This window comes from Danio rerio, chromosome 4 (genome assembly GCF_052040795.2).
Source record: "Danio rerio strain M-AB ecotype USA chromosome 4, GRCz13ab, whole genome shotgun sequence".
In the NCBI taxonomy this organism is placed as follows: domain Eukaryota; kingdom Metazoa; phylum Chordata; class Actinopteri; order Cypriniformes; family Danionidae; genus Danio; species Danio rerio.
The window spans coordinates 18467906-18480930 of record NC_141024.2 but is presented as its reverse complement, the minus strand read 5'-3'; the positions used below and the strand labels follow the sequence as shown (position 1 = coordinate 18480930).

At 34.2% G+C, this 13025-nt stretch overlaps 1 protein-coding gene across 12 annotated transcripts in view; it reads left to right on the top strand.

Annotated features, from left to right (window-relative positions):
- Positions 1 to 13025, top strand: part of anks1b (ankyrin repeat and sterile alpha motif domain containing 1B) — a 315285-nt gene that overhangs the window by 275655 nt on the left and 26605 nt on the right. For all 12 annotated transcript variants that reach the window (XM_087247217.1, XM_087247215.1, XM_087247216.1 and 9 more), the window contains 3 exons: positions 7340 to 7447; positions 10483 to 10668; positions 11377 to 11502. In XM_087247217.1, coding sequence (XP_087103343.1) covers positions 7340 to 7447; positions 10483 to 10668; positions 11377 to 11502 — 420 coding nt within the window. The remainder of the gene's footprint in view (positions 1 to 7339; positions 7448 to 10482; positions 10669 to 11376; positions 11503 to 13025) is intronic.

Below are 13025 nucleotides of genomic sequence, written 5' to 3'. Positions count from 1 at the left end.
TGTGAGTCATTATGGAGGATATTATGTGAATATCAGACTTTCTTTGTAAATGGTAAGATATAAATCAGTACAATTACATACTTTTTTCATTTTAATTAGCAAAAAATAGCTTCTAGCCATCCAACTGTATTATTTCTGTAGCATTTTTACAATATTTTCCCATAGGCTTCTTCAGTAAAGCATATCTGTGTCTTTGTGTACTTGTGTATCTCTTATGTGGAGGCTCAAGGCACTTTCAAATTGCATTTTGTATGTTTTAAACTCCCAAAATAGCAAATTATCCAGAACAGACTGTCTGATTTGAGCCAGTGCTTATCCTAGAGTAGTCCTACAGGGTTTTCTGTCCGCTTCCAGTCTCTGTTGCCCTCAGCACCTGTAATCTGGCCAGCGCAGGCCTGAGGGAGACGGGCTTGTTTGTTGGCATCTCCAGAGGGTTTAAACAGGGTTAATGAGCCTCCGGTGCACACAGTCCTAAACCTCCTTACACAAATCGATTCTACACACAAGAGGCTTTAAAAAGAAACAGAGGGGATCATTAACACAACTGATATCGAATGTGGGCATCCTGGAAGAAGTTCTGTGATCCAGTATTTGTGTTTGCTTTCTAAATACTTTCTAGAAGTAAATTAGATTAAGCCAGAGTGGATTTGGAACTAGGAGAAGTGAAGGTGATTAATGTTTTAAACTAACAAGAACTAAATATATCATTCATTTGCATACCTTCACCTAGAAACAAAGGCCTATTTAGATCAAGAACCGTAAGAAAAAGATCAGCAAACAATTTATTTTTAACATGATCCATATGTAAAAGAATAACACAATACAACTAAAGTAGATTAACAGTATTACAAGCAATTTTCATACTGTGAGGGAGATTAGTAATTAGTAATAGGGAGACTAGTAACACTAACCTGGGGTGTGTTTCCCAAAACCATCATTAGCCAACTAAGGTTGCATGTTCCGTCTTTACAAACATAGTTCATTGATTTGTCGTTTCCCAAATCCATCGCTCCAATGAACATTCGCAAACTGCGTCGCAAACTTGAGCACTTAAACCTACACCTCTGGAGCTGTAGTTAGAAACATAGTTCCTGGCTGTGTTCTATTACCACTTATACCCTCTATGCTCTATTCATTTAGAACATTCTAACTTTTAAAGTTGGAATTATTAAAAAATAAAAAAGCATTAAAGTCATCTCTATTAGGTGTAATTTGCTTTCAAAGTATTTTTACAGTTCAGTTTCAGCAATCTATATGTTTACAGGTGTGCTCCCTTCACAGTGCACTTTGAAAACTTTGTTGTCTTCAAAGCTTGTGAAAACAAAAAACATAGCACACGTTAATTCTTTTAATTTATAGTAGGTTATTTATTAAGTATCTATACTGTATATGACATGGGCTTTCGGCAGTGGTTTGCATTTGTCAAATTGTAAAAGTAGACTTTTCAATAAATAAATAAACAATATCCTACTTAATAATAATCATCATTGTCATCATCATTAATACTATTAATATTATTATTAAAGTAGGATTTAAAACATTTTCTAATAAATAATAATATTAAATTTCATTTTATATTAAATAGCCTCATTATTTATTTATTTATTTATATGATTTGTATATGATATTAGAATACTTGTTTGCTTTTGTAAGTGATTTTATGTTTTAGAATAGAATATGTCATGTTCAACTTCTCAATAATATAAGTAAAGCAAACACAGGCCCTATATGTGCCATTTACATATATTTCAATTAATATGGAAAGCGAGTGCATGTTTTTACCAAAACTAATATTAGATTTTATTTTAAATGCATTTTCGTGTAAAACAGTATAATTTGCACAAATAAATGATGGGGTTCTTCTCTAAAGAAGTTGTACTCCACCCCGTTTAGAGCATCATTATGAGCATTTTGAACAACTAACGTGGTTCAAGCGATGGATCTGCGACAGAGAAGGGGTTTTGGGAAACAGTCGTCACTACATCGTTCTTTTCCAAAACGATGCATCATTCTATGATTGTTCACCTGCAAGTTATGTCGTTGTTTTGGAAACGCACCCCTGGTCACTTGAAGCACGACAATCACCAAAGTCCCTTTAAGGCAAGTCATTTCACTCGACGGCCATCTTTAAAGTGCCTCGCAGGCAGTTTGGTGGGGCATTCTGTCTAAATGGGGAAACATCAAATTCTCCAAAACTGTTAGCTAACCTTACGATTACATTACATATTTGAAATCACCAATAAAATTACACAACAACAAGTTTAGTTTCTAAACGTTTAAATCAAACAAAATCGACATTTTTTTTCTGAGAGCCCAAGCTAGTGCGCATGTGCACTCGAAAGTAACAAGATCACGACACCAACCTTGATGGTAAACCTCCTCCAGAAATGAAAGTCACTCTTAGTTTACAAGTTTGTGTGGGTTTGAGTAGTTACTGCTGTCATGTGATGTGCGTTTGACCGGAAGGACTGTACCTAAAGTTCGTTTCTTACAGATTACAAAACAAAACAAAAAGTTTGTTTTTAAGTGTAGTGGGTTAATTTAAAAGTAGGGATTTCAAGCTTTATTAGGATATATTTCTTATGTCTGTGAAGCAAGTATTCGCTGAGATTCCAGTGTGTTTATTGACCACATAAAATGATGTAAAAGCACACGTCTTGTCCGAGCTTCTTCCCTGGAGAATCAGCAGTCTATAATGATTGCTGATTGGCTCCTGTACTAGTAGGCGGGGCTTCGTTTGCCATATTGACTGTTTCACTCTTCCCCATTCAAAACTATACGAGTGAAACGTCTTGTGTGTTCTATAGTCTTTTTAATCACATAGCCGCTTTTGGCCCCTTTTTTCTATTCCAATGTGTTACTTTTCTATTAAGTGTATGTAAACATTGTTTTTCTGTGTAGTGCTTTGAGTTTAAGAAAAGTGCATTACTAATAAACTTTACTATTATTATTACATGCACTTGATAGATTTACATGACTCCTGCATTTTGTGTCTTTCTTACAGCCTCACACAAGTAGCACTGTGTTTTTAAAATACACTTTTACTCAATGATAAATCTTATAAATGTCAAATCCAAAGCACTTGACTATTCAGGACTCAGGGGCAAACATTGCAAGCTTCTGCTTCTATTTGGCATGACAGTGGCAACATGGTGGGGAGGTGCTTTATTAGAATTATTTTTGAGTTCTGCAACTCGCATGTTTTTGTTGCAAAGGTGCGTCTGTGTGATTGGTTTCTAGTAATCACTTTTAGAATGACTTTTGTTGAAATGCTAAAAACATAGACAGCTAATCACCATCTGTTCTACTTTGAAGAGCTTGAGAATTTTAAGTGGTTAGATGACAGAACTGGTGGCTATTTATTATAAACAACTTTATTGTTCAATGTTAATATGAAAAAAAATTTTAAGCAATAACAGAAATGTCTGTAGTAAATGTCATACTTTTTGGCTCATTTGCTCTAAAATATTCAAACACCTAGATATGTTGCCTCTATGTGAAGTTCAAAATGTATTCCGCCCCATTTTGTATGCTTTATTGGTATTTTTTGTGTTATGTTTTATTATTTTTAATAGTAACAATAGTGATACTGCGGGGGAAAAAAGTATAATTATAATTAGGTTCATTTATTTGTTTATTATTGTAATTATTATTAATATTATTAAATTGTAATCAGTTACTTTACAACAATGTTCATTAGTTAATAGTTGTTAATAATGTATTTATTAACATTAGAGGTGTGAACCTACACTAGTCTCACGGTTCGGTTACAATTATCATGCCATCGATTCGATTCAATTCCTTAACTCGGTGCATCACGGTGCATTGACAATGTTTTCCATTAACAGTTTTATATTTTCTTCACAGCACAGCAATTCTTGTATTAAAAGGTATAAAATATATTTATATACTATTTGTAAAACAATTTTGTCATTTAATACAAACAGTCAGATATATGAACTGTACCTTTAAAAACTCAGGTACATGCACAGAACAACATGAGCTTTTATGAATTAAGGATGAGCAATACTTGATCACCATTTATAAATCACAGTTCAACATATACTAATGTCTAAAATCTAAAGTTTTGCTTGGCAATGTTAGTACAGCAAAGATTAACTTGATTTCCGTTTAACTAAAGTTACCAAAGAGGAATAAATAGTGTAATAAATGAACTGTTCATTGTTTGTTTATGTTGGTAAATGCATCAAATAACATGAACTAATAGAACCTTTTTGTAAAGTGTTACCTGAAATATTGCTTGTGTGGAACACAAAACTTGTTTGGAAGAGTTCCTTTCATCATTGTCTTTCCAAAAATACATTTGCAGAAGCCTTGTTTTCTGAGTCTGAAGCTTTTTCAGGGAAAATATTGTTCTGTGCAATTTTATGGATGTTAATAATTATTATTAAGTGTAAAATGATTGTCAGAAGTGTTTGTAGTAAGCCTTATTCAGTAGTGGGAAGGTGATGGAGAAAGTCATGGAGGTTGATTGAAGCAGACGTGGGAGTGAAGCTGCTTCATCTGCAGTTCATAAACTCAGCATCGGATCGCCACTTCCGGATGCTGCGTTGTAATTGAAAACCATGCTCTGTGCTGAAAGGAAATATCCTCCCATTGATTCAATTTTCCAGGGTAAAATAGTAGTGATCATTACAAATGAAGCTAGAGAAGATTGTTGCTATAGGGACAGAAATGGGAAAAGCGGCCAATGAGAAGCCGCCATGTGTTGTTATAACTACAGGCCCTTGAAGACACTGCAGATAAACAGGGGGGGGGGGAATAATTTTTATCAACAAACTTCCTCAGTTGTTCGATTACATCAAGAATTGCAAATATTTTTGCTTTATTTTTCTTAAATGTTGTTTACGTATGCAAAGTAGCCGTTGTTTTATTAAATACATGCTCATTTGCATACATTTCTATCACAATAATAATTGAACATTAAATAAAGTCAGATTCAGAAAAACTATTAAAGTCAGAAAATGATTGATTATTTTATTGACAAACTAGAGTGAAAGGGCATTTGGGGAAACTGTTTTAATCACTCCATCATTTTAAACACTCTTTAAAAAATGTATTTTTTTATTAAATTAATTATAAAACTAGGTAAAATAAACAGTAAAGCATGTATTTCTGTATAAGAAAAATAAGAATACAGATATGAATAAAATCATGCAGTTTGGTGAATCTAAGAGATCTCAAAATCATTTTAAGAAAAGAAGCCTTTAAAAATATGTGGTATTGTAACAGAAATCTACAGGCAGAATGAAAGTGTGTAGGATGAAACATTTGGAAGTTTATTTTTGATATTTTCTTTAGATTATACAGAAAAAAAGCATTTTATGCAAGCCAGAAGGCTGTAATTGAAAGGTGCGTGAAAAACAGTATTCTTTCCTGAATATGTGTTGCTGCTTGAGCTCGACCTGCTTTACACTAACAGCTCAACAGAATGACAGCGCAGGCTTTATGGATGCTCATTAATTGGGTGGAGTAATTCCCTGTTTGTCGCAGTTGCCGTATTTATTCGTTTGAGAGAAAGAAATAGGGCAGTTTGCAAAGAAAGAGTCTTTTGGAGACATTATTGATCTTTGTGTGTGTGTGTGTGTTCTTTGTTTCATCAGATTGACCAGGGTTCTTTAGTGACCTTCTTCTTCTTTTTACAGACAATAACACAAAAGTCCCGGTGGACAAAGACATAAAAAGACTCATAAAGCACTCACAAAGTGAATGTAAAGGGAGAGTGTGATTTATTTGCACATGCTGCTTGTTTTAGCACTCAATCTGCTGTGGGGATTATGAAAAGAAGGTGTTTTTGCACTGAACGTAAATAATTACTTGATTGATAATTGATGATTTGCTGCAGTGTTTTTAACATGTTTAAACAGCAAAAATTACTCACACTTGCTGACATCACTAAGAACGGAAATTTGCTGTTATTACTTCATTCATTTTAAAGATAATTGCTGTTAGTTGTATTAATAATAGCATTTTTATAAAAAAAAATATGTGTATATATATATATACAGTTTAAGTCAGAACTATTAGCCCCCAGTTTATATTTCCCCCAATTTCTGTTTAACAGAGAGACATTTATTCAGCACATTTCTAAACATAATAGTTTTAATAATTCATTTCAAATAACTGATTTATTTTATCTTTGTCATGATGACAGTAAATAATATTTGACTAGATATTTTTAAGACACTTCTATACAGCTTAATGTGATATTTAAAGGCTTAACTACAGTAGGTTTATTAACTTGGCAGGTTAGGGTAATTAGGCAAGATATTGTTTAACAATAGTTTGTTCTGTGGACATTTAAAATATATATATATAGCTTAGGGGCTAATAATTTTGACCTAATTTTTAATTTTTTTATACTAGCCGAAATAAAACAAATAGGACTTTCTCCAGAAGAAAAAATATTATTACACATACTGTGAAAATTTCCTTGATCTGTTAAACAGCGTTTGGGAAATATGAAAAATAAAATAAAGAAAAATTCAAAGGGAGGCTATTAATTCTGACTTCAACTGTGTGTATATACAGTATATATAGATACACACACTCTCACACATTTCTATAATTTTTTCTAGACTGTAACAAAAACAAATGCTGTTATTAATTATTAAGTTTATGGATTTCATTAATATATATTGTTACTAGTATAGTATAGTATAGTTCTTGTTGCAATAGAACAAAAAATCACAATTTAGTTATGTTTATCAATAATTTAGTTTATTGTATTTTAGCTAATGACTAGTAGTAATATTTTACTGCAGAATTAATATTTTACTTTATGTAATAGTTCATTTATGTTTTTTATTATTTATATTTTCTTATAATTAGAGTAGTAGTGGTATGCTGGACAAAGTACATTATTACAGTTAATGAAATGTCTATTCAGTTGATTTTTACTGTTGTATGATCATGCTTTATTATTTTTGTATTATATTTTATTATTATTGGTAGTAGCAGTAGCACTAGCACTGGATCAAATTACAATAGTATTCATTTTTTTATCAGAAGTAGTAGTATAGTATATTCCATAGCAGTGGCTTGCATTTGGATCATATTTAAATTTTTATATTGTAATTGTAAAAATAGCACGTTTTATTTTAGTAGTACAACACGAGCTTTCTGTTTATTCATATATTTATTTAAGAATGAAACACACAGAGGAAATAAAGCCTTTTTTAACAAATAAGGCTATTTTGGTTTCATGTTCACTTGAAAAGAATAATGTTTTATTTTGCTCTGCACTACTGAAGTGCCAGTTTGCTTTTATATGTTCAGTGTTTTTAGATGCTCACTGTTCTTTGTTTCTGTCTTTTAGGTTCTTAAGATTAATTTGATCGGCCACAGGAAAAGAATACTAGCGTCACTCGGAGATCGACTGCACGAAGACCCTCCACAGAAGCCACCACGGGCCATTTCCCTACGGGTCAGTACAAAGATTTAAACAATAAATGTAATGTTCATCCTAAATGTCACCCGTAATGTCTGCATGTACAGTATGTGTGCGTGTGCGCGTGCTGTTTTTATGTGCTCCCTGCAGAATTCATAGAGAGGAATGACTTTAAGAAAACCCGAAAATGTCACTTTCTGTGCGATTTGGTCTTATCCTGAGAGCGATGGCGTTCTTTATCCTGAGCCGCTGTGGGGATTTAACTTGATCTTCCAGGCTGGATCAGACAGCTGCTCTCAAACGCTTCTCCAAGAGTCAAATCCATATAAAAGACAGTCCAGAGCAACAGAGAGCATAGTTCCCTGGGGCCACTGCTTATTTTGAAGAATTGCCTGATGCAAAAACTGATATATGACTTTAAAAAATGGATTCAAGCACAAACATCAAGCAAAAACAAGCAAAGAGCTGGATTTACTGTACATTAATAAAGTCATTGAAGACTTTCTATTCAGCTCTTAGTAGTTTGATAAGAAACTTAAGCTTTTTTTCATAATTCAAGAATTTAGGAACTCAAAAATGTAGAATTGTAGATGCAAAGTGAAAATATAAAAAAATCAATTGCTGTGCAACAGATGTAAGGAATCATTTACTGTAAAGGCCAGCTCATAGAACTGTATTGTGAAATGTTGTTGAAATTGGCCCACGTATAGAGGACTGTCAGAACATTAAAGGGGTGGTTCACTCTAAAATTACATTTCTGTCATAATGTAGTCATGCTCTGCTTTTTCCAAACATTTCGGAATGTCTTTCTTCTATTGAACAGAAAGGAAAATTGTTCCAAATAAAAGATTGTTTTATAGTTTTATTTGTTTTTCAAATAAAAGCTGCTTATTTCCAATATTACAATAGAATATATTATTTTCATAAAAGTTTAGAACCACGTGAGGCTGATTTTTTTGGATGAAATATCTTTTATTGCAGCAAATTTGGAGTCTATAACTAAATGCTTTTAGCGCCACCAACTGTTCAAAGTTGCACTCATGTTTGTGATTCACATCGTTTTTGTGGTGATGATTTCACCAAGTAGGTACAGTGAACCAGAGAGATTAACATGCTGCAATTAACACATGCAATTACAAAAAACACCAGGAAGTTTAGAAAAGAACTTTATCTGAGTACATGTGTTGCAAATCCTCACAACGCAAATCTATTTTTAAAAAACACGCTACTTTTTCTCACAACGCAAACAAAAAAATAAAATACGCTGAATTTTCTCACAATGCAAACAATTTACGACTTTCAAAAAGCACACAACACAATGGAAATGTTTCAAGTAGACCCAAAAACAAAGCTATTGAGGTTATGGCTATTTAGGCTCTTGAAATACAAAAAAAAGGGAATCAGGATGTCAAAATAAACAAACAAGAAAACAACTCACCTTTAATAAATCACCTAAAACTTCACTGAGCAATAGTCATGGCAGAGAAGTGTCTTGTCATGTTTTTGAGTCCACTTGAAACATTTCCATTGTGCTATGATATTTTTAGGAGTGTTGTGAGTGTTTTCTTAAATTGTTTGCATTGTGTGAAAATGCAGCACGTTTTATGAAATTAATTGCATTGTGTGAAAATTCTTAATTTGCTGGCGTTTTTTGTAATTGTACATGTCATTTAATTTGATGCACGTTAAGCTCTCTCGTCCACCGTAAGTAGGACATGTTCCTGGATTGACATCTATGCTGATCCTGGAACAAGGGACAGGTTTACTGTTTATGTTAAGTTTAATCTTACGATTAGGTTTATGCCCTTCTACATGATTGTTATCCAACTTTTATTCTCCTTTAATTTTTGGAATAATTTATGGTTATAGTTGGGATTAGGGGTAGGGAATACTGTAGATATGGATTAGATTTTCAAACAAAAAGGATCAAAATTGATGCTTATCTACGATTGCATCATACTTGGTGAAATCATGACATGCTCTAATAACAGTTAGATTGCACACTGTTAGTTTCCCTCATGAACATTATTCTGCCATTTTATATTACTTTGAGTCAAGATTATAGAATATCTGGTATTTTTGTTTGTCAATAAAAAAAAATTGTTTATTTATTAAAATGTCATTTTTCATAATGTATTTTTTATACTCTTATGTTTTACCCCTATTGTTATGCTTTACGCCTACTGTTATGCTTTACGCCTATTGTTATGGTTAGGCTATTTTCAGCTCCATTTAATAATTTTTATGCTCATCAACTGCCAATCCCTTAAGTCAGGCTATCATGCCAGGATAATATACATTTTAAGAGCTTTGGCTTCAAAATCTGCATTTGAAAGGCTGACTATTTTAAAGTGTTTAAACGATAGACTACAGAAAAGTGAAATGTAAACTTTGTAAAGCTACTATCGAGCTATCAAATATGGAAGAGGGAGCTTTTCACATGTTTTTGAGGTAAATTATCAAATGTTGTAAAACTGGCTATTAAAGTCATGCAAGATTTTATTCACGCTAAAATCATTTAAATATTATGCAATGCAGCCTTTTTTTCTTTAGTGCTCATGGAAATTCAGATTTTTGTGTCACTTGAAAATCACGGTTTTTGATATTTGTCTTAGAGTGGGAACCCATATTAAAATCATTGCATTTTGTGGTGTAATGATCACATTTAGAAGTTATGTAGGGATATTTGTTATTTAAGCACAGGAAGAACTTCTAAAATGTAAAATACTTATCACCGATTGTAAGACTTTTAAAGTGCATTTGAAACCTGAAAGCTGCCATAGTAATTTTCTCCTGTTCTGACTTATGTGAATAAACCAGATTTGTGAACAAGAAAAAACGTAGAGCGGGACCGGGGACTGGATTTTGTCTATTGGGAACTGATTTCATCATAGTTGCTGCTTTTGCATTTCACTGTGACTTTGAAATCTCATGCAAACCTGCTTTTTTCCCACACTTGCTCTTAAATACAGTTCACAGTTGGATTACAGTCACAAAATGCTGACACTGTCAAGTCCTGTCAAACCACCATGCTAACCCCTTAAACCTTTTTTTCAATCACCATGCCGCAGGAGCCGACTGGGAACCACACTCCCCCTCAGCTGTCCCCGTCTCTGAGTCAGGCCTACCCCAACGCCGGCTCTCTGGACGTCCAGCACCTCATCATGCAGGCGGATGCCAGACGCAGACGCAACGACAACTACTTTGAGGATGTGCCGCGCTCTAAACTAGAGAGACAGATGGCACAAGTCAGTATGGTGAGTTAGTGCACTACTCTTCTCTGCCTGTGTTTTGGTGTGATCAGTTTCACTTTGTGCACCTTTTTGTCAGGACAGACTCCCAGTAAATCAGTGGTGTGATGTGTGTGTGTGTGTGTGTGTGTGTGTGTGTGTGTGTGTGTGTGTGTGTGTGTGTTTGTGAATGTATTTTGGCTGAGATCTCTCATTGTGAGCTTATCAGTGATGTGTGTTTTGCGGTGATTGTGAATAGAATGAGTTATTACACTGAAGGTAATGGCAAAGGGTTACACAAAAGCCATGTGTGCTCATCCTCTTTTAGCCTTTATCAGTGTTTTCCTGCCCTGTGGCACAATATATTGTTACAGTGGGAGAGAGAGAGGAGGAAAAAGGCTTTAGAACAAATAAAAAATGTGAACTGAATTGCTTAGCAACTATTCAGGTACAGGCTGAACCCTGTGTTCCAGGAAAAAAGAAAGATGATTATCGCAGTGCACTCGGTTAAGTGGGGTTATAGGATACAATATGTAGCATTTGGACAGAAGTTTGTGAGATTATCGATGAGTGCTTGCAGCTAAAATTGAAACAAATTAATCAATCAGTCAATCAAGCAAGCAAGCAATAATCAGTCAGTAGATTTAAAAAAACTTGAGGTTCAGTGATTGCAACCTAAACACCGGAGCTGGATTTATTGATTAACATGTATCCTTGTCACCTCTGATTTTCCAGCAAGGTGAATGGTGTGAGCCCATCACGCTACGACCCCCAAATGAGGCGACGTCGTCTACACCGGTGCAGTACTGGCAACACCATCCAGAGAAGCTCATCTTCCAGTCCTGTGACTATGAAGCATATGTGAGTCTGCCTGTTTGACTGACCGACATCAACACTTTGGGCTACCAAATTTTTAAGGGGGATTCTATCAATTTTTTTTTTTTGCAAATGTAAATTAACATCTAAAATAGACTTTTAATTGTTTCTTTTGTCCATTGACATTTAGACATTTACATTTAGTCATTTAGCAGATGCTTTTTTTCAAAGCGACTCACAATTGAGGAGGCATTCAGCAATTCAACAAGTAAAGGCAATACATACAAGAAGTGTTAGTTATTCAAAGTGACTTGTTTGTGTCCAGAGAAATTTAATGCTAGAGTAGGAGGTTTTTTTATTATTATTATTATTATTTGAAAAAGAAACAGAGAGAGAAAGTCTTTTGGAGTCGGAAAGTATTTCCGCCTTTAAAAATCCTATGACATTTTTTGTAAAGAGTAGGGGTGTAAGCCTTCTCTCCACCATTAGCTGGTGTGTGGTGAGCGCACTGGCGCCATTGTTCTGTGACCACCGTCGCATCATCTAAGTGGATGCTGCACAATGATGGTGGTGTGGAGAGACCCCCCTCATGATAGTAAAGCGCTTTGGGTGTTTGGCCATACATGATAAAATGCGCTATATAAATGCACATTACATTACATAAAAATACATTACATTACAAAGATCTTCTATAGGCGGTTTTGGTATTATTCTCTGGGGTTTGGTGCTCTATGAATATATGGGTTTTTAGTTGTCGTTTGTCTGCAGTGTGAATGATAATGGGAAGATCTATTCACCAGTGAGAAACATTGAATGAAAAGGTTTTGGAAAGTGACATAATTAACCTTAAATAAACCTTATTGTTTTAGACCTTATTGTAGCCAATGCTCAGATATCAGATATTTAAACACAACTTATTTATTAAGCAATTTATTTAGAAAATTGTGTAATACAAAAATGTTTGCGATTTATTTATTTATTTTAAATTATGCAATTAATCAAGCTGGGGACGTACTGTATGATGAGTAAGATATAGTGAAGTATAGATAGTAAAGTATAGATAGATACATTTTTTTCCCCGTTTCCCCCGCAGTGTCTTGCCTTAATGCGAATGTATTTCAGTGCAGATTTGGCCTTCAGATAAGAAGAGAAAAGCAAACGTGAAAGCTATCAGCGAGTGCTTTAGTATTTCAGTGGTGAATAATGGTGTTTTAACCTTCAATCAATACAGTGTTTTTCAGCTCTCTCTGGGCCGAGCGGCTCTAGTATTAGCTTACATAAACCCACTCTGTTTCCTAGCAACAACCATGTAAATCTGATTGGCTGTGCCAAACGCACTGATGGAGTTTATAAGCAGAATGCATGTGTGTGAGTGTGACGGAGGTCAAGAGTTTACTTCCCGTGCTGAGCCTTGAAGAAACGGCCAGATCTGTGGATCAATGCCTGTCTGAGCTCAAATCATACAGTGGAGTGTAGAAGTGTAATGATTTTATGATTATGTAGTACCTTGTGTGGTCACGATCGCCAGTTTCAAGGTAAACCACTGAAAACGTTCTGACGGTTAATGT